Below are 18,118 nucleotides of genomic sequence, written 5' to 3'. Positions count from 1 at the left end.
AACCCAAAGAAAACTGTATATCACGTGACACGCTTGTGAAAGTCTACACCAGGGCTGCCCAACCCTCTTCCTGGAGATCTACCGTCCTGTGGGTTTTCAGTCCAACCCTAATTTAACACACCTGATTCTACTTATTAGCTGCTCAACAAGACCTTAACTAGCTGAATCAGATATGCTAAATTAGGGTTGGACTGAAAACCTACAGGACAGTAGATCTCCAGGAAGAGGGTTGGGCAGCCTTGGTCTACACCCTCAACTCTACCTCAAACAGATGAGGCATGAGGCTTGAGGCTGACGATGTCTTTAATGGACACTGTACATTATTTTGTCTATAGGTGTGTGTGGGTATGTGTTAAGTGTGGGTTTTCGTTTTTATTAAGACTGGTCCGAGAAGGGTTAAATCTTACATGACAAAAGCAGTGGATTGTGTACTTTACATGTGTGTACACAAAAATGTTTGGGCTTATGCAGTTCTGATTAAGAAAAACTAAATACAAAATGTCATACTCCTTTGTTCCGATTCATTCCATTGTCATTTTACGCTTCAATGTGAGAATGTTGGGCAATACATATAACTTGAATCTTAATGTACTGTAAAACACAATGGCCAGATTCCTCTACTGCTATGCACCCCTATCTTTCTGTACTGTAAATGTCCATTTCTATATCCAGCACTTGTTCTGGTATCTAATTTAGGAACACTGTAGAAGAATATCACTAATAATGTTTTAAGTCCATTGTAAAATAAACCATTTGTAATGAAATGAAGAACATTTCTCATATTTTATTACACACTTCTTAGCTTGATTTCCTATAATTTATTTCTGACCTTGAGACATCATCACTGCTACATTTAAACACATGGGGTTCAAAACATTGTTTTTAAAACAAATATACCATATTATGTAGGCTAATAATGTATGTATAGTATACTCTATGTTAGTACTCTTTGAAATAATTTAGAGACAGGAAAACATCCTGATAGTATCAGCTAGCATGAACAGGATGCTGAAGGATGCTGGTCACGATACATACATAAAATCAGGGAATAAGCTATTCTTAGTCTCAAATGATCATGTCTTTTGTTCCTTTACCTAATAAGAGTATAGAAAGAACAACATCTAACATAATTCCCAGGTGGTCATCTTACTCTGTAACCTTTGTTTTTGCTTTTTCTAAACTAAGACCCTTCATAAATGTCCAACTTCCTATTAATACATTTCACTTTCACCCAAAACGCACAAATATATATTGTGCAAAATGGAGCCACAAGACCCAGCAGAAAGAGAGAAGGGGATGAAAACGTTCAATTGTGTTTCCACACACACAGCCAGCACCAACTTAGGTCATGACAGTGACCTGCTTGTCCGGCTTGGCCTGAAGTGAAACCACCATAGTGTCCTGTGACTGGACCAGTTCACGAGTTCCCACCAGACCTGGGTTCAAATAGTATTTGCTTTCTCTCAAATACTTTGATCTAGGGCTCTATTCAATCTGTAAAGCTGAAGCGTTCCAGAATCCATGATAGAAATGTAAAGGTAATTTCCAATTGAGCCGACAAATGCAGCGTTTACCGTGAATGCAGTCACTCTAAAGCGAGAACATTGCCTTTAAATTTCAATCACGCTGTAAAGCTGAACTTCTGCGGTGCGGATTGAATAGAGCCCCGAGTTGTGTTCGATTGAGCCTGCTTGGAGTGCTAGATGGGTGGTGTTTGCAGTTTTAGGACTATATTTCATTGTTAATTCCATTGCGCCAGGCAAGCTCAATCAAGCACAGCTAAAGTATTTAAAAGAAGACATAATGCTATTTGAACCCAGGTCTGGTTGCTACACACACATCAACATGCAACATCAAAATACTGTTCTCTAAGTGTTGAAACATGACATTGTCTAACAAAACAACATCAGGACAGTCATGATACCCTATCCATGGTTCAAAATAGACCAATGTTCTGTTCTCCCTAGTCGTTAACCCTTCACCTCTGGACAGAGGGTGTCTCAGTCAGGATAGCACATGATGTGAATGTCCTGCAGAAGGACCAGAGGGAGTTGCAAAAAAAAATCAGGTGAGAGTTGGTTATTGACTGTACCGCTGTAGCTATACAGGATGGTCTCTGTAATGTTGGGAAACATGTTTGCCACATTAGGCTGTATACCTATTTAGTAACGCTACTCAGTGCCTCAGCATCTTAGGCAATTGACTTTGCTGACTATACTTTTGAGTGAATGTGCCCAATGAGAGCAAATTCCTACAGGCAGACCATGGGCTCCTTCAACTGCAGAGTCGAGTGGGAGTAATTTTGTCCTACTTGGCAGACTCAACACTCTCACTGTGCTGATAATGAAGGAAAGAACAATGCCTTGCAGCTTGGATCCCTTCCCAAAGACAGGAAAGAGCTAACTTAATGAGAGTCCAGTGAACTGTGTTACTGAGGATGGTTCACAATTCACAGCCAATCACTGCCTGACATCCACCTTAATCCCATGGCTATAGGGCGCATGAATCAGACAAATCATCCTGGATTACAAAAAGTCAATCTGAGCAAATGTTAACAAAGGCGTTTTCGTAACTCTAGAACTTTATCAGACGAAAAGTATAAGCCCTGCATGAAAAGCTTGCGAGATAGAAACAAATATGTTAGGATAGGTTAAGCAAGGGTGGCAGGTGGGCAGAGTTGGAGATGGGTGGGCATGTGGGTGGCTAAGTGGGAGGGATGGGGAGGGCTCAGGGAACAAACAGGGTTGTTTTTTATTTGTTTATTTTTTGGTTTGGGGTATTCGGAGCAGCTTTAATTTTGTACAAATGTATGCTAAAAACGTAAAAAATAATAAACAATATGTTTTCGTAACTCCAAAACTTTATCAGCAGAAAACAAATAAAAGTATACGCCCTGCATTAAAATGTTGCGAAATAGAAATGTGACAAAGAATGTTGACAACAAATGTGCAGAGGTAAAGGATGTGTGCAGGATTATTATTTATTTTTCTACAATGTTGATTTTGGGGTCAGTAACCCCCAGCACCAAAAATGTGATAAGCTTGGTAGTGTGCGTGTTAAGCCTCTTTCAAAGATTGTTAGAAATGCTCTCTCTTTGGTGGCAGGTTCAGATGATAGAGGCTCAGTAAAATGCATCTACTGTAAGCATGCTCAAGTTTTAATGAGTAAGCATCAAATCAGGGTAAAAATAATTTGAGGAAATGTTTAGGAAAATAACAATCTGGCCTTCATTGAGTAGAGGAGGGGGGTTGAGATAAAAGGTGGAGGGGTGCTCGTTCTCTGCCCTCAAATCAACTCCCATCTAATCAAGCTCCAGGCCAATCAGTTCCATTCATTTGACATCATGGAATTTATGCTGAACAAAAGCTACTCTGCAGCCCCCCTCTGAAGTCAAAAATCACAAGCCGCTGTCCAAAGCCGTCGTATGGTTGGCGAAGCTGCGCTGCACACCCATCCTCCCAACCAGCAGGGAGGGCATAACCATACTACCCCACCCCACTTCCACAGCCACCCAGCTCTTCTCCCCCTCTCCAGCCTCTGTAGCCCAGGACGTTGGCTTCCTGACTGGACCCCTGTGAACCAAAGTGCAGTGAAACCCTCCCGAGTCACGTGAGAGTCTGGTACAGTAGTTATACACACACAGAATCATCCCACTGTTATTTAACAGACAGACACATCAGCAACCTGCACAAGGTCACTCCAGAGTGTAGTGTATCAGCACGGCAGCCTCACACACACAAACTCCCTCAGAGGACCATCACATCCCACTGTGGGACTCAAACACCGGCAGCCAACATTCATCAACTGCATCCAACTCTGTCTGACTGAGAGGAAGCTTACAGAGTCAGGTAGGTCCTTCCTGTTAGGTGTTTCTGTCAGGATTGGAAATGTGTCATTTGTTGATGAAGAACTACTATATAATGTTTTGAAAAGAGTTGAGTTGAATACCATCATGTTACATGGCCATCTGAGGTTGAGGACCACTGGTATATATATATAATGGGGTGGTATTTTTCCTGGTTGCTTATTGAGTTATAAAATCATAACTTTTATTTTACTGTCTTTTTATAGATTTTATTTGACACAATTACTTTTCAGGTGTGCATAACTTTCATTTATCAAGTTTACGCGGTAATTGGGATGGACTAACAGAAGCATATTTGACTGTATTTGGAAAAGAAATGGCATAACATTTTGGATTGAGAGATGCAACAAGTTAATCAGGTCTCTTCAAAGATAATTTCAATTTTTCTTACTTTACCATACTGTATGTATTTGGCAGGTGTCCCAAACTAACCCCATCTTACCTAAGATGACATACCTCATAGGATTTAAATGTCAATTCACATTAAGCTGTATACCCCCTTTTCTAGCAATTAGTGGTACAGTACAGTATGTCCAATATGAAATTTGGTGTTCTTTCGTTTTTCTTCTTCTAGCAAGTAATCTGTGTGAAACTAACTTTACATTTACATTTACATTTTAGTCATTTAACTTGACTGCAATTATTTCCATGTCTTATTTTACAGTCAACAACATACTGAAACTTTACCAAGGATTGAACAAGGAAGAAAAAGTTGAACAGTCTTTTTGTCAAAATGATTATTAATGTAAAGTTGAAAAAATGGCTGGAGATTGGTTACAGCTATACAATACCAAACTAATTGAAATGGGTGACATACAGTATGGATGATGTTATAGCTTTTCCCTGGAATACATGGGGTAGTTAAAATACAATTGCCATGGCATTGCATGTTAATATAAAATGCAGATTAATGTACTTTCTCATCAGTCTTCATATCACTCTGTCTTTCTCTTTTATAACTGTCTGGCCTACCTTTTATAAGATGTGCAGGAAAAAACTCAATCAAATGCTTTTACCACCATCTACTGGTCTACTGGCAATGTACCTTATATTCAATAACGTTTTAGTAGTACAATAGGCGAACTTGAGATTTTTGTTGATTTCTACTGAAGATTTATTGTAAATGGTTAAACAAAATTGACTTAGTTTAATTACTTGTTTCATAAAACAGAGTTTGGCACACTGTGTGATTTTATAAATGTCTGCTAAATGACGTAAATGTAAATGTATGTATTTTGCCAATTCTTGGCTGTGAAGAAACACATGTTCCCTATACAAAAACAAAGTCGTAAGAGATTGAGGAAATACCTGGTGTTTCTGTTAGGGGAAAATAGAAAAACAATTAGGTAATAATCCTTTGTTATTGCATGGTTTAAATTGAATGCTAATAGGGGTCACTTTTTCTCATTAGACTGGTTCATATGCTCCAGCTACATAATGCAGTGTTGGATCACATTTCACAGCCCAACATTAATCTGAATCAGGAGACAATCATTAGACAACAGCAAACTAAAGCAAATGCTAGCTAACTGAATCACTCTGCGGGAAAGATTTGAGGCATGGAGTACTCCAAACAAAGCGTTATCGACAACATTCTAGGTAAACGCTGCAATGTTAGCTCAATTGGAAATTACCTTTAAATGTCAAGGGCGCTGTAATCCGGTTTCGGATTGAACCCCAGCCAAAATCGTGTTATGTCAAATTAACTATTCGAAAATATTAACAGCACAATATGATTGTGACAACATGTATAGGCACCATACTAGAGGGTAGGACATAGAGATAAACACATGTATCGATCTCTATAGGGTAGCCACAGTAAAGGACTCTCCAAGGACTCAAGGTTGTTGAAGAGACATGCTGAGAATGTGTGGGACTGTGGGACAGGAAGAAGATTGAGCAAACAAGTCAATCCTGATAACCATGTGATTAGGGTGTGTTGTATTACAGTAAAGTCATAGACATTACAGATACACAAAGTGGTCAAGGTAGCATATACTGCATTCCCTTTTAGGTCAGTGCAAAATGAAACATGTACTGGAAACTAGGAGTAGCGACGCTGGTAGTAGTGTCATGTCTCAGGCTATAGTCTCCTAAAACCAATCTGGAGTAGTCAGAACTGCCCTCTAACATTCAGTTATAAATACAAAGATTATTATGACTAGTGTGTAGTAGTGTACCTAGGAAGCTGCCTCTTTCGCTCTCCCTCCCTCTTTCTCTCTCTTTCAGTCACGCTATAGCCAACATTTCCTGTTTAGGGGGGCAGAGCCAAGGTCATATTTTCTAGGAGTGGAGGAGAGGGGGAGGGTACACTAGCTGACCCCTCCCCCTGCTGCTACTGCTACTGCAGCCTGAAACTGCTCTAGTGTTCTGAAGCGCTGCAGGGAGGTAGAGCACATGGCTAAATTATTTTCGAAAGCGGCTCCTTTAAATCCGGGGGATTACGGTGTCATAGAGATGAGGATTCTGTGTACTTCCTGCTCTGTCAGTTAAATGGCGACACAGAAGTCACGTGAGTGTGGGTGTGCGTGTATGTCAGAGTGTGTGTATAAGAGAGATAGAGAGGGGGGAGGGAATATGAACTGAATGCACACACCTGCCTGCTGATGTAACGCAGCCAGATAATGCTCTGATCACAATGGAGTGAGAAGTTACCCAAAAGAGAAGGAGATATAATAGGCAGTCCCACTCCATCACAAGGTAAGATCATCATCCGTCTGAGTCTAAGGGGAAGGAATTAGAAAATAATTCCACAAGCCTCTGTAAATTCATCTGCTCCACACTAAAGCTGAGCCAGTTTGTTCATTAGGCAACATGTGATGGGGAAATAGTCTAACCAATAGTACTATTGGTTAGACTATTTCCCCATCACTCACATCTCATGTTGCCTAATTAACAAACTGGCTCAGCTACAGTGTGGAGCAGATGGATTTACAGAGGCTTGTGGAATTATTATGTATTCCGTGTAGGATGCATTGAAGCTGAAGAAGAACCGGGAAGAGAAGAACTAGGGAGAGTTACTGTGAGCATACAGTAGTTCTGTAAACTGTGTGTGTGTGTGTGTGTGTGTGTGCGTGTGTGTGCGTGTGTGTGTGTGTGTGTGTGTGTGTGTGTGTGTGTGTGTGTGTGTGTGTGTGTGTGTGTGTGTGTGTGTGTGTGTGTATCAGTATATATGTAAATAAAAATAGTGTTTCTCTCCATTCATACACTGGTGAGTGAAGTGACTCATCAACTATTAAGTTACAGACGTTGAATTACAGGTAGCTATGAATCAGCAGAAGTCACTGTAACACCCTTTTACCACATACCATGTTGTACTTCCACAGAAAATGATGAAGTGTATGTTCAGCCTGTGTGTATGGGGCTGTTCTGAGACTAGTGGGTTTGTGTGTGAAAGGTCAGGTACTCTGTGCCAGACTTAACATTCGGGGGGGACGGGGGAGGGAAGGCTGCTGAGTCTGAGTCTTATGGTCACATACTGTATAGCAGACAGGATGTATTTTGTAACCAATGACAACGTGTGTGAGAGGGAAATCCCACCAACACTTACGTAGTCTAACCTTGAGGAGAACGTAGGCTAACCTCCAGGAGAACCAAGGGAACTATGGAAATGTGTTCATATAATGTTGTCATTGTGCTGATGTTACAGAGCTGATAATGGATCTTTTAGCAGCACATTGATTTAGTTCTGTGTTCTGGTACAAGGAATAGTCTGTTGGTAATTATGCCTTTTAACACACCAACAAATATCAGTACATGATCAGTATTATGGCAATGTACGTTATTGCATTTTAATAATGAAATTGTGCATTGTTTGTGTGTTTCAGGTCCTTTATGCAAGTTGTTTACTGGCTGTGCCCCTGCCCTTCACCATGACTCTCCTAACCCACGTGCTGGCATGCCTCTTTGGCATGGGCTCCTGGGTGGCCATCAACGGGATGTGGGTGGAGCTGCCCGTCATCGTGCCTGAAATCCCAGAGGGTTGGTACCTGCCATCTTACCTCACTGTGCTCATCCAGATGGCCAACGTGGGGCCCCTTTTCGTCACCCTCATGCACCGCTTCCGCCCGGGCAAGCTGGACGAGCGGCCCGTCATCTACTCCATAGTGGGCCTGGGCGTGGTCGCCACCTTCCTCCTGGCCTTCCTCTGGAAGCACACGGTGCCCCTAGCGGGCGCTACGCATAGTGTACCCCTCCTAGTGCTCTGTTTCCTACTCTCCGTGGTGGACTGCACCTCCTCTGTCACCTTCCTACCCTTCATGATGTGCCTCGGGCCCCAGTACCTCACTACATACTTTGTAGGGGAGGGCCTTAGTGGCTTGGTGCCTGCCGTAGTGGCTCTGGTGCAGGGGGTGGGGGTGGTTCACTGTCAGAATGCTACAGTGGCCAATGGAACCTTAGGGATTAACTCCACTGTAGGGGCCAGTGGTGAGCTCCATGCTCAATACCAGTCCGCTAACTTCTCGTCCCAGGTCTTCTTCCTCTTCCTCAGTGCCATGATGGTGGTGTGTCTGGCCGCCTTCCTCCTGCTCAACCACCACCCGGCCGTGGCCAGGGAGAGGAAGCGCGAGCACTACTTCAACAGAGGCCTGGCGGAGGAGAAGAGCGACCAAGCCCTGTCCCTGTCTCACAGACCACCAGAGGAGAAGCCCATGATCAGTTCTCCGGATGGCCCCCAGAGAGCCTGGCGGAGCTCGTTCGGGATGGGCTTCTACAGTAGGCTGGAGGTGGCGTTCATCTTTGTGGTTCTGGCCTGGGTCAATGCCCTGACCAATGCAGTGCTACCCTCTGTGCAGTCTTACTCCTGTCTGCCCTATGGGAACCAGGCCTACCATCTGGCCGCCACCATGGCAGCCGTGGCCAACCCTGTGGCCTGCTTCATCGCCATGTTCCTGCCCTTAAGGTACGCCCAACTCTGGATTAGCATAACTGACTGATTAATAATTTACTGACCATAGACTCTCAGATCTATGCAGTCACCAGTGAAGGCTGTTGAAGGTAGAAATGGGGAGGAGTCATTGTAATGGCTGAAATAGAATGACTGGCAGTCACTGAATCAAGTTGACTTTATAACAAAATATAGAATAAACAGCTTTAAATAACATTGTACTCTCATCCTAAAACATACAGTACTTCAACAGATCATTTCTATAATCCAAACACCTTGAATTTTCCAACCCACTTCCTCAACTCACCTTTTATCTCATCCTTGTCCTTTTTTCAGGTCGTTGGTGCTGATTGGGCTTCTGACAATAGTTGGGACAGGGTTTGGTACTTACATCATGGCCATGGCTGCACTGAGCCCCTGTCCTCTACTAGTCCACAGCGCCTCAGGAACCGCACTCATAGTAAGGCTCTTTCTGTTATTACGTCATGGAACACAGAAAATACATGTATTCCATTGTGAGATTGCTGATAACATCTGAACACAACATTACTGTCAATTTGATTTCATTGGGCCATTAAAAACTACATGTTTCTGAGTGAAAATGGGAGGTTTGAGGTCAAACAAAGGCTTCCTAAACAACAGTAAACAATCAAACTCATGTCCATGCTATTCAGTATGCAGTTACAATCCTCTAATGTACTGTGAATATTGACACAATGCTAGTATTTTGTTTGTAATGTCTATCTACTCTCTGTTGTAGGTCATAGCCTGGATCTTGTTTGTCCTGACCCTCTCCTATGTGAAGGTGATCATTGGGGTGATCCTTCGGGATGAGGGCCACAGTGCCCTCGTGTGGTGTGGAGCGGTAGTGCAGCTTGGCTCCATGCTGGGTGCGCTGTCCATGTTTCCCTTGGTCAGTGTCTATGGACTTTTCAAATCAGGGGACCCTTGTAACACCAAGTGCCCAAAGTAGGGATCAAGATGTGGCTTACTGTTGAAACTCACCGTAGAAAACAAAAATGTTGACACTGGAAATATATCTTTCATCATTTGAGTTTCTCTTTAAACTGATTTTGAGGTATCTAGTCTGTTGCCCTATGGTTGATTAGGAACTAAATGGCACCAAACCGCTTGTTTGTTTTCCGTTGAATAAAGTATCAAAACGTTTTGCTACAGATGTAGGATCTTAATTTGATCACCCTGTTGCAAGATAGCTTTTTATGCAATGCAGGAACTTTAAAACGTGTAGTGTATTTGAGGTTTAAAAAGGATTCTGAAGTTTGCAATTTCCACTTTGACATTTCAGACTTAATTTTCCCTTGCGAAAATGTATCATCCCCTACAAAAATGCACATTAATTATAATCCACGTAATAATTCACATTTCCTGTTGCTGCAGGATTATTTTCCTGCTGTAGCAAACTGGCTCAAATTAAGACCTGAAATCTATACAGTGTGCCCTAATGAATGCGACTCAGTATGCCTATATTGAGGTTAAACACTGTGGGACGCCAATTTATTGATGTCTTAGACTTTTGTTACAAAGACCACAAAGATGATTGTATTTTATTGCTAAACTTGTTACAATTCTTCTTTAAGAGAAGATTAATGCCTTGTTTTACGTGAAGGGGAGTTAAGTATAGTGTTATAACAGTGATGATTTGGATATGTTACTGGGACAAAACAGTGCCTTCATTTTGGAGTTTCTAGGACTGCAAATCTCAACCAAAAGGTCATTTCTGTTTATTCTTTACCAGTCTATGTTTTATGTATTTTTTTCTAAACCAAAATGTGAGTGGCCTGAGTGGCGCAGTGGTCTAAGGCACTGCATCGCAGTGCTAGCTGTGCCACTAGAGATCCTGGTTCAAATCCAGGCTCTGTCGTAGCCGGCCGTGACCGGGAGACCCATGGGGCGGCGCGCAATTGGCCCAGCGTCGTCCAGGGTAGGGGAGGGAATGGCCGGCAGGGATGTAGCTCAGTTGATAGAGCATGGCGTTTGCAACGCCAGGGTTGTGGGTTCGATTCCAACAGGGGGTATGAAAAAAATATAAATAATGTAAGTCGCTCTGGATAAGAGCGTCTGCTAAATGACGTAAATGTAAATGTAATGTGTGTTACATTCTTTGTATACGGCCTTACTGCAGTTTTAATGTAATGCACTGTAATTATGTATGGCTCATGTCAATTAAAATGTATACATATATATATTTGTTGTATTTCTGTACTAATTGCTGACCTCATTATCAACTTTCTGTAGTTTATTTATCACTAGCATGGATATAATGCGTCACTGTAATCCTAATCATACTTAGATCCTTCGCTTCCAGAATTTGACCAGTAGATGTCAGGCTAGGATAATGGTAACACAAACTGAGAGTGAGATGCGACACCTGAACGGAGCAGGGCTCCACATCCGTCAGACCTATGGATATCACATATGCTTTCAATCTGCCAGTAAGATCTAATGGCAAAGTATTTAGCTATGAATACAACTTTTTTCGTGTTTTTTTTTTTTTTTACATCTGCTTTTGTGAGCAAGACTGTATAGTTAATTTTGTTTAGGCATGTTTCTGTTATTTGTTTTAATTTGAGTCATGTAGCTAGATTATCAGTGTAGACTTACAGTATTGTTTAGGATTTTAGAAATTGATTGATATACACAATATATTTACTCACATTCATGTTACCATGAATATAGCCCTTTCATAATAAAGCCTTATTCGAGATAATTTTATAAATATCACCATATATATATTTTTAGGAGACCATACTTATTTTCTTTTTTAAATGACTCATTTTCTATTTGCCCTTCCTTCTGCTTTTTGAATGCATCCTGAAATTGCTCAAAGTACTGTAGGAGCTGTGCATGTCTCTTGGGTAATTGCCCCATGCCACTAGAGTCATGTCTCGATCATTTCCCGAATCCCACCCACTCACAGTAACATAGTGAGAGTGGTTGATGGGTGCATGTGTGTGCTCCTTTTCTCCACAGGCCCTAAAGACAGAGAGCACTGAGGAACCAAGTCATAGCCTGATTCAGACCCCAGTGGCCCCCAAGAGCCCCAGTAGACATCTGGGTTCATCATCTCCTGTTGTCTCATACCATGCATATGCTCTTATGTCTCTTTGTGGCTTTAACGGTTTAAGCGTACAGGGGCCCATCAATAACCTAAACAGAGGTTAGAGAATTTATATGCTGTGTATATATGCAGTGATTGATTTTATTTATCCTCTATTTGTCGAGAGCCCTGGCCAATTCAGGATGTTTCTTCTGTGAATGTGCAAACTGTCATTCAGGTGGACTGCCTGACCTACATGAAGGTGTGTGGTTTGGTGAAACCATCATTGGAGTAGCAGTGGCCATCTCTCTCACTCTCTTGCTCTTTCTCTCTCGCTCTCTCGCTCTCTCTCTCTCTCTCTCTCTCTCTCTCTCTCTCTCTCTCTCTCTCTCTCTCTCTCTCTCTCTCTCTCTCTCTCTCTCTCTCTCTCTCTCACTCTCTTGATCTCTCGCTCTTTCTCTCTCTCTCTCTTATTGTCTCTCTCTAACAAATTATCTCGCTCAGTCTCTCCCTCTTGACCCAAATCTTCCACTGTCCGTCTCCGTCTCTCTAGGTCTTTTGGCTCCCTTTGATTATGCGTACAGCATACGTTGTGATCATAATTTCAATTTAAAACATATGAGGGGAAAGCCTGCTCTTTAATGGGCCGACGTGGGATTGGAGAATGCTGAGAATGATTGAATTTTGTGCAAAGGCCAGGAACGATCAGGTCTCGCCTGGCGTTATGCAATCGACCATTCTCCCCTCACAACGCGACGTCTGGTAAAAGTCAGAGAGGGAGGGCTGGAAAGCCCGACGTCTGGATGAGACCAAAAAGAGATTTCTCTAAATGATTCAAGACAATATTAAAGGAATGCTGAGCGATCAGAGGAGCCAATTGAGATTTGATTTACCACTTCAAATGCAGAGACTCTGGAGGCGACTGCTTTTAATATTGCTAAATGAATCTTTTTACACCGTGATGCTTGACATACTATATTTCCTGACGGACGGAAACATATGGTTCCTATAGGAATCCTGCCATGCACTATTATTTATATGATTATGTCATGTCTGTTTTCGTTCTACTCTTTCCACCTGCTTGGCTGCATTTGAAAGTCTTAGGCGCAAAGGCCGGCTTACTCCCAGGCCTTAAAATTACCACTTTGTCCAAACTCATCAAAAACACTTTTATTGCAACTTCATAGTATCATTTTGGGCCCTTTGGGGAAGGCTAGATACTTTTTTCCCCCCATTTAGTCCATTACACAGTTGTGTTGACCTTGGCTACTCTTTTTGTGCAACAATGTACAAAGTAATCAAAAGGTAAAAGCAACACTTAGAGTAGGCACCTAGCAAAAAGCTAAGCTTTTATGATAAAACATTGATGTGGGCTATATTATATAACAGGCAGGTAATCTTTGGAGATGATAGGGTTGCCTTGCTGTTAAGTCCAGTATTGTTTTACAAAGTAGATGGCTACTCCTAATATCATCCTTCTCCCACTCCTTATCAAGCAATTGTAGCTGACAGACACTAACCTACATCAGAAGTGTATTATCAGTGTGTACTATATACTTTTAATGCAATATTTCATAATATTGCAATAAAATCAATTACATTTGTGAGATGAATTAAATGAATGAGTTCGGTACTGTATGAGTGACTTTACTGCTCTACTATTCATGAACCATGAGGCCACATACACACACACACGCACACACACACACACACACACGGTCCCATCACAGAGAATGCAGGGCTTCTGTTAACATAATAATCCGCTGTTATGAGAACTTATGACTGTTCTCTGTGCTTCTCTGTGCTACATGCACACAGTAGAGACGTTCTATGAAACAGAATGTCCGAGCTGCGGTCAGAGAAGGAAATACCTCTGTGTTTACTGGCTCTCTAAAACGTGGAGGCACTTCCTTGTGAGTCCTCTGCGAGTCGTCTGCTGAAGGCCAAGAAGCAGGGCATTCAAAACTGATTTGAGATGGATCACAAAATGTCTCATGTGAGGGGAATTACTGGATCCCAAACGGTATCAGGTGAGGAAAACCCTGTTGGATCACAAAATGGGAGGAAAAGTGAACAGTTATTGATGGCAAAGGTTACTAGAGATGGAAAACACTATTTTCTTGTTACATAATTGTTTTGCTCTTTGTGATACGTTTTCATGAAGGTAAGACTAGGGGCTCTATTCAATCCATATCGCGGAAGTTCAGCACTACAGCGTGATTGACATTTAAAGCAATGTTCCGCATTAGCAGTGACTGCATTCACGGTAAACACTGCATATGTCGGCTCAATCGAAAATGACCTTTACATTTCTATCGCGCAATCTATAATGCTTCAGTGATACAAATTGAATAGAGCCCTAGCCGTTCACTACACATTTGATTTCCACGTCTAAAACACATCTTTAGCTAGTCTGGCTATGTTGATTCTCTATACACTGAATAAGGCTGAGGCCGAAACGTGTCCATGCAGAGCAATTTGTATTAATTTAAGATTATTATCTGGTGTGCTGCCCATCCCATTTACTGTATTCTGACAGAGACCCAAACTAAAACCTCCTGTTGAGAAGTCCTATAGTCTCCTCTCTGTCAGGAAGCCAATCCACCAGGGGTGTGCCAGCAGGTCACCCAAAGGTCACGCCGGGCATCAATTAGAGTGCTTATTTAGTGGATTACTCCTTTAAGGGGAGTGATCGGCCTGCTAAGGCAAATAATCATTAGCCCTCCTCCCGCCCCCACCCTGCCAACAATCAATACAGAGGGATCATTAAAATGAATAGCTGGACATTCCCCTTTTCTCCGGATCCTCATTGTGAAATCAGTGTCAAGGGAAATGAAGATCGAGCCGGGAGAAGGCGTCTAAAAGCCTCCAGTGATTGTCATGAAGTCATCTTAAGCTGAGAGCCCATAGCTGAGAGAGAGAGAGAGAGTACTAACCACCCACCTGAACTCTGACTAGCCCTGCTTTTAGCCTGTTAAGAGCAGCCCACGTGTCTGCTGCTACTGTAACATCAACACAACTACATAGTGTATACAGAACTGTATGGTAGACAAGCTTCAGTGCAAATAGTTGGGTCGATGACTGTGCAGTATGTGTGAGTGTTTCAGGGGTTTTCGCATGAATTTAGAGCATTGAAAAGGAATCAGAAGAGGATATCAGAATTACATTTATTGGATCAATTGACACACTGAAACTTCTTGCTTTATGATAATATCAACACATTGACTCTTTGTGAATGATTTTCAATTCAAGTCTCCTCAAGCACAACAGTATGTCCTCGTCAGAATTGTATAAATCCTTGCATGACATTTCACGCATCGAAAAAGACAGAAATAGTGAATCAAGTTGAATGATTGCAGATGAATAAAAGACATGCACACAGTTTTTCCAGTCCATCTGGCTGTCTTTTTGAGTGTCTCTTAAAGTGTCTTTTAAAAGGTGATTTGTCTGTGTGACCTCAGTGATGTGACCATGTCAGTGGGTCATCTGTTGGGCCTGTCATGTGTCCAGAGGGCCCATGTGGAGAGAAAATGCACCTGTGGAACCCCCCTCCCCCCAGACACACCCACACAGACACAGGCACACACACACAGACACACACACAGACACACACACACACAGACACACAGACACACACACACACAGACACACACACACACACACACACACACACACACACACACACACACACACACACACACACACACACACATTGAAACCCTAGCAACCCTCAGCCTCTCCTTCCCCACTCCCTGTAAGGGGCAATATAATCTTTAATCCTCTTCATGGGCAGTAGATACTGATCAGAAACCAGCATTAATATTGCCACTATCCTGCTAAATTTGCATAAATACATACCCTTATGTCTCTAACTGTGATCATGAAAAAAATATCCATGCAGTTTTCCCCTTTACCCAAGATAGAAAAACATCAAAAACATCTCTATTGCTTAGAATGACAGAATATCAAAGTCCAACTGTATGCATGGCCAAGCAATCATCTCTTAAAGCATCTCTTAAAGTCGCCCCCATGGTTCTCCCAACATGCCCTTCATAACAGAGGTAAGTTATATCCCGGATTTACGATCTGCAGATGGCTGGACTGGAGGAGAGGAGAAGAGAGGGCAAGAGCTGCACCACTGTGCCTAGCTATACACTCACTTTATAAAAGCAGAAATCAAGGGCTCAGTGGGAATACAATGAGAGAGGAAGCGGAGCCATAAAGAACCTGTAAATCTACCCTCTGAAACTTCTTAGCAGTGCCCCATGCCAGGTGAAGGGTGCAGGAGCACCCCAGGGACCAAAAGGCACGCGTTAGAATCATTGCGATTTTCACTAGGATCTTTTTTCACTTACAAATGAAGCACATAGAATCAAGCCTCATAGGTACACCTGTTAAATCTGTTTATTTATCTCACACTGTCTTAGGCCACTTCATCAATAAATGCCTTATAACATGAACATGAAAGGACCATTGCTATTTGTTTGTCTGTTAGATTTTTCTTCTAAATCAACTATATGGGTCCTCTAATAAAATGATACTGGTTTCAATGATTACTCAACTGTGTCAAAGGGTAGCTAGCTCCGTCAGAGGAAGATCTAGGTGGGAGCAGGCGCCAGGAAAAAGAGGCGTGACTGCATCTGTAAATAGACGGGCTATTTTGGGACTCCCATGGGTGTACAGGGGAGCACCGCCCAGGCCTGCCCACTTGCCTTCTGTCACTATGACGATGGGCCATTCGGAACTTTGCTGCTGGATGGAAAAAGTCTGGAGGACTGGCAGGTGGTACACAGGAGCGTGGTACAGCTCCCATGGTGAGAAGCACTATGCCACTCCCATAACCACCCACTCCACACATACAATACTGTACTGTAGGCTATACACGTCCTTGCAAAGATATACACCTGAAGGAAATGCATGTTTAATCAAGTATAACAGCTAGTCAGGCTAGTCAGGTCAATCTGAATTAAGGTAAAGGCTTGCATCTTGGATCAAAGACTTGAATTGCATAAGAAGAAGAAGAATGTCAAACAATATCTGCTATTTGCAGTTCATTTATGTAAATGCCTTGTGGCATCTCCACCAAAAAAATTCAAAATATGTGATCATAGCTGCCTATCTAAAAATTCTAAATGTTTGTCCATATATTTGAATTGTATTTCAACATTTTGTTAATAAATAGGCCATATACAGTGGGGAGAACAAGTATTTGATACACTGCCAATTTTGCAGGTTTTCCTACTTACAAAGCATGTAGAGGTCTGTCATTTTTATCATAGGTACACTTCAACTGTGAGAGACGGAATCTAAAACAAAAATCCAGAAAATCACATTGTATGATTTTTAAGTAATTCATTTGCATTTTATTGCATGACATAAGTATTTGATACATCAGAAAAGCAGAACTTAATATTTGGTACAGAAACCTTTGTTTGCAATTACAGAGATCATACGTTTCCTGTAGGTCTTGACCAGGTTTGCACACACTGCAGCAGGGATTTTGGCCCACTCCTCCATACACACCTTCTCCAGATCCTTCAGGTTTCGGGGCTGTCGCTGGGCAATATGGACTTTCAGCTCCCTCCAAAGATTTTCTATTGGGTTCAGGTCTGGAGACTGGCTAGGCCACTCCAGGACCTTGAGATGCTTCTTACGGAGCCACTCCTTAGTTGCCCTGGCTGTGTGTTTTGGGTCGTTGTCATGCTGGAAGACCCAGCCACGACCCATCTTCAATGCTCTTACTGAGGGAAGGAGGTTGTTGGCCAAGATCTCGCGATACATGGCCCCATCCATCCTCCCCTCAATACGTTGCAGTCGTCCTGTCCCCTTTGCAGAAAAGCATCCTCAAAGAATGATGTTTCCACCTCCATGCTTCACGGTTGGGATGGTATTCCTGGGGTTGTACTCATCCTTCTTCTTCCTCCAAACACGGCGAGTGGAGTTTAGACCAAAAAGCTCTATTTTTGTCTCATCAGACCACATGACCTTCTCCCATTCCTCCTCTGGATCATCCAGATGGTCATTGGCAAACTTCAGATGGGCCTGGACATGCGCTGGCTTAAGCAGGGGGACCTTGCGTGCGCTGCAGGATTTTTATCCATGACGGCATAGTGTGTTAGTAATGGTTTTCTTTGAGACTGTGGTCCCAGCTCTCTTCAGGTCATTGACCAGGTCCTGCCGTGTAGTTCTGGGCTGATCCCTCACCTTCCTCATGATCATTGATGCCCCACGAGGTGAGATCTTGCATGGAGCCCCAGAACGAGGGTGATTGATCGTCATCTTGAACTTATTCCATTTTCTAATAATT

General features: G+C 42.4%; 1 protein-coding gene across 3 annotated transcripts; it reads left to right on the top strand.

The window, feature by feature from the left end:
• The first annotated feature begins 3,688 nt into the window (after positions 1-3,688).
• Positions 3,689-10,957, top strand: LOC311140138 (riboflavin transporter 2-like). Of its 3 annotated transcripts, none has more exons than XM_084175078.1 (4): positions 3,689-3,848; positions 7,693-8,768; positions 9,090-9,213; positions 9,514-10,957. In XM_084175078.1, exons 2-4 carry the CDS (start codon positions 7,738-7,740, stop codon positions 9,724-9,726), a joined length of 1,368 nt encoding a protein of 455 aa, XP_084031204.1. In that variant the 5' UTR covers positions 3,689-3,848; positions 7,693-7,737; the 3' UTR covers positions 9,727-10,957. The 3 variants fall into 3 exon arrangements, with proteins under 3 accessions (XP_084031204.1, XP_084031203.1, XP_084031205.1); XM_084175077.1 differs by lacking the exon at positions 3,689-3,848 and adding an exon at positions 6,260-6,565; XM_084175079.1 differs by lacking the exon at positions 3,689-3,848 and adding an exon at positions 6,798-6,887.
• The last annotated feature ends 7,161 nt before the right edge of the window (positions 10,958-18,118 follow it).

The sequence above is a fragment of the Coregonus lavaretus genome (assembly GCF_964263955.1).
Source record: "Coregonus lavaretus genome assembly, chromosome: 13".
Taxonomy (NCBI): domain Eukaryota; kingdom Metazoa; phylum Chordata; class Actinopteri; order Salmoniformes; family Salmonidae; genus Coregonus; species Coregonus lavaretus.
This window is presented reverse-complemented; position numbering and strand designations above follow the sequence as displayed.

Excerpts from the sequence above, each read along its gene's own strand:
- LOC311140138 (XM_084175078.1), top strand. The coding sequence starts at position 7,738 with ATGACTCTCCTAACCCACGTGCTGGCATGCCTCTTTGGCATGGGCTCC. Across the intron at positions 8,769-9,089 it reads GCCATGTTCCTGCCCTTAAG|GTCGTTGGTGCTGATTGGGC; the intron begins GTACGCCCAACT and ends TCCTTTTTTCAG. Across the intron at positions 9,214-9,513 it reads CCTCAGGAACCGCACTCATA|GTCATAGCCTGGATCTTGTT; the intron begins GTAAGGCTCTTT and ends TCTCTGTTGTAG.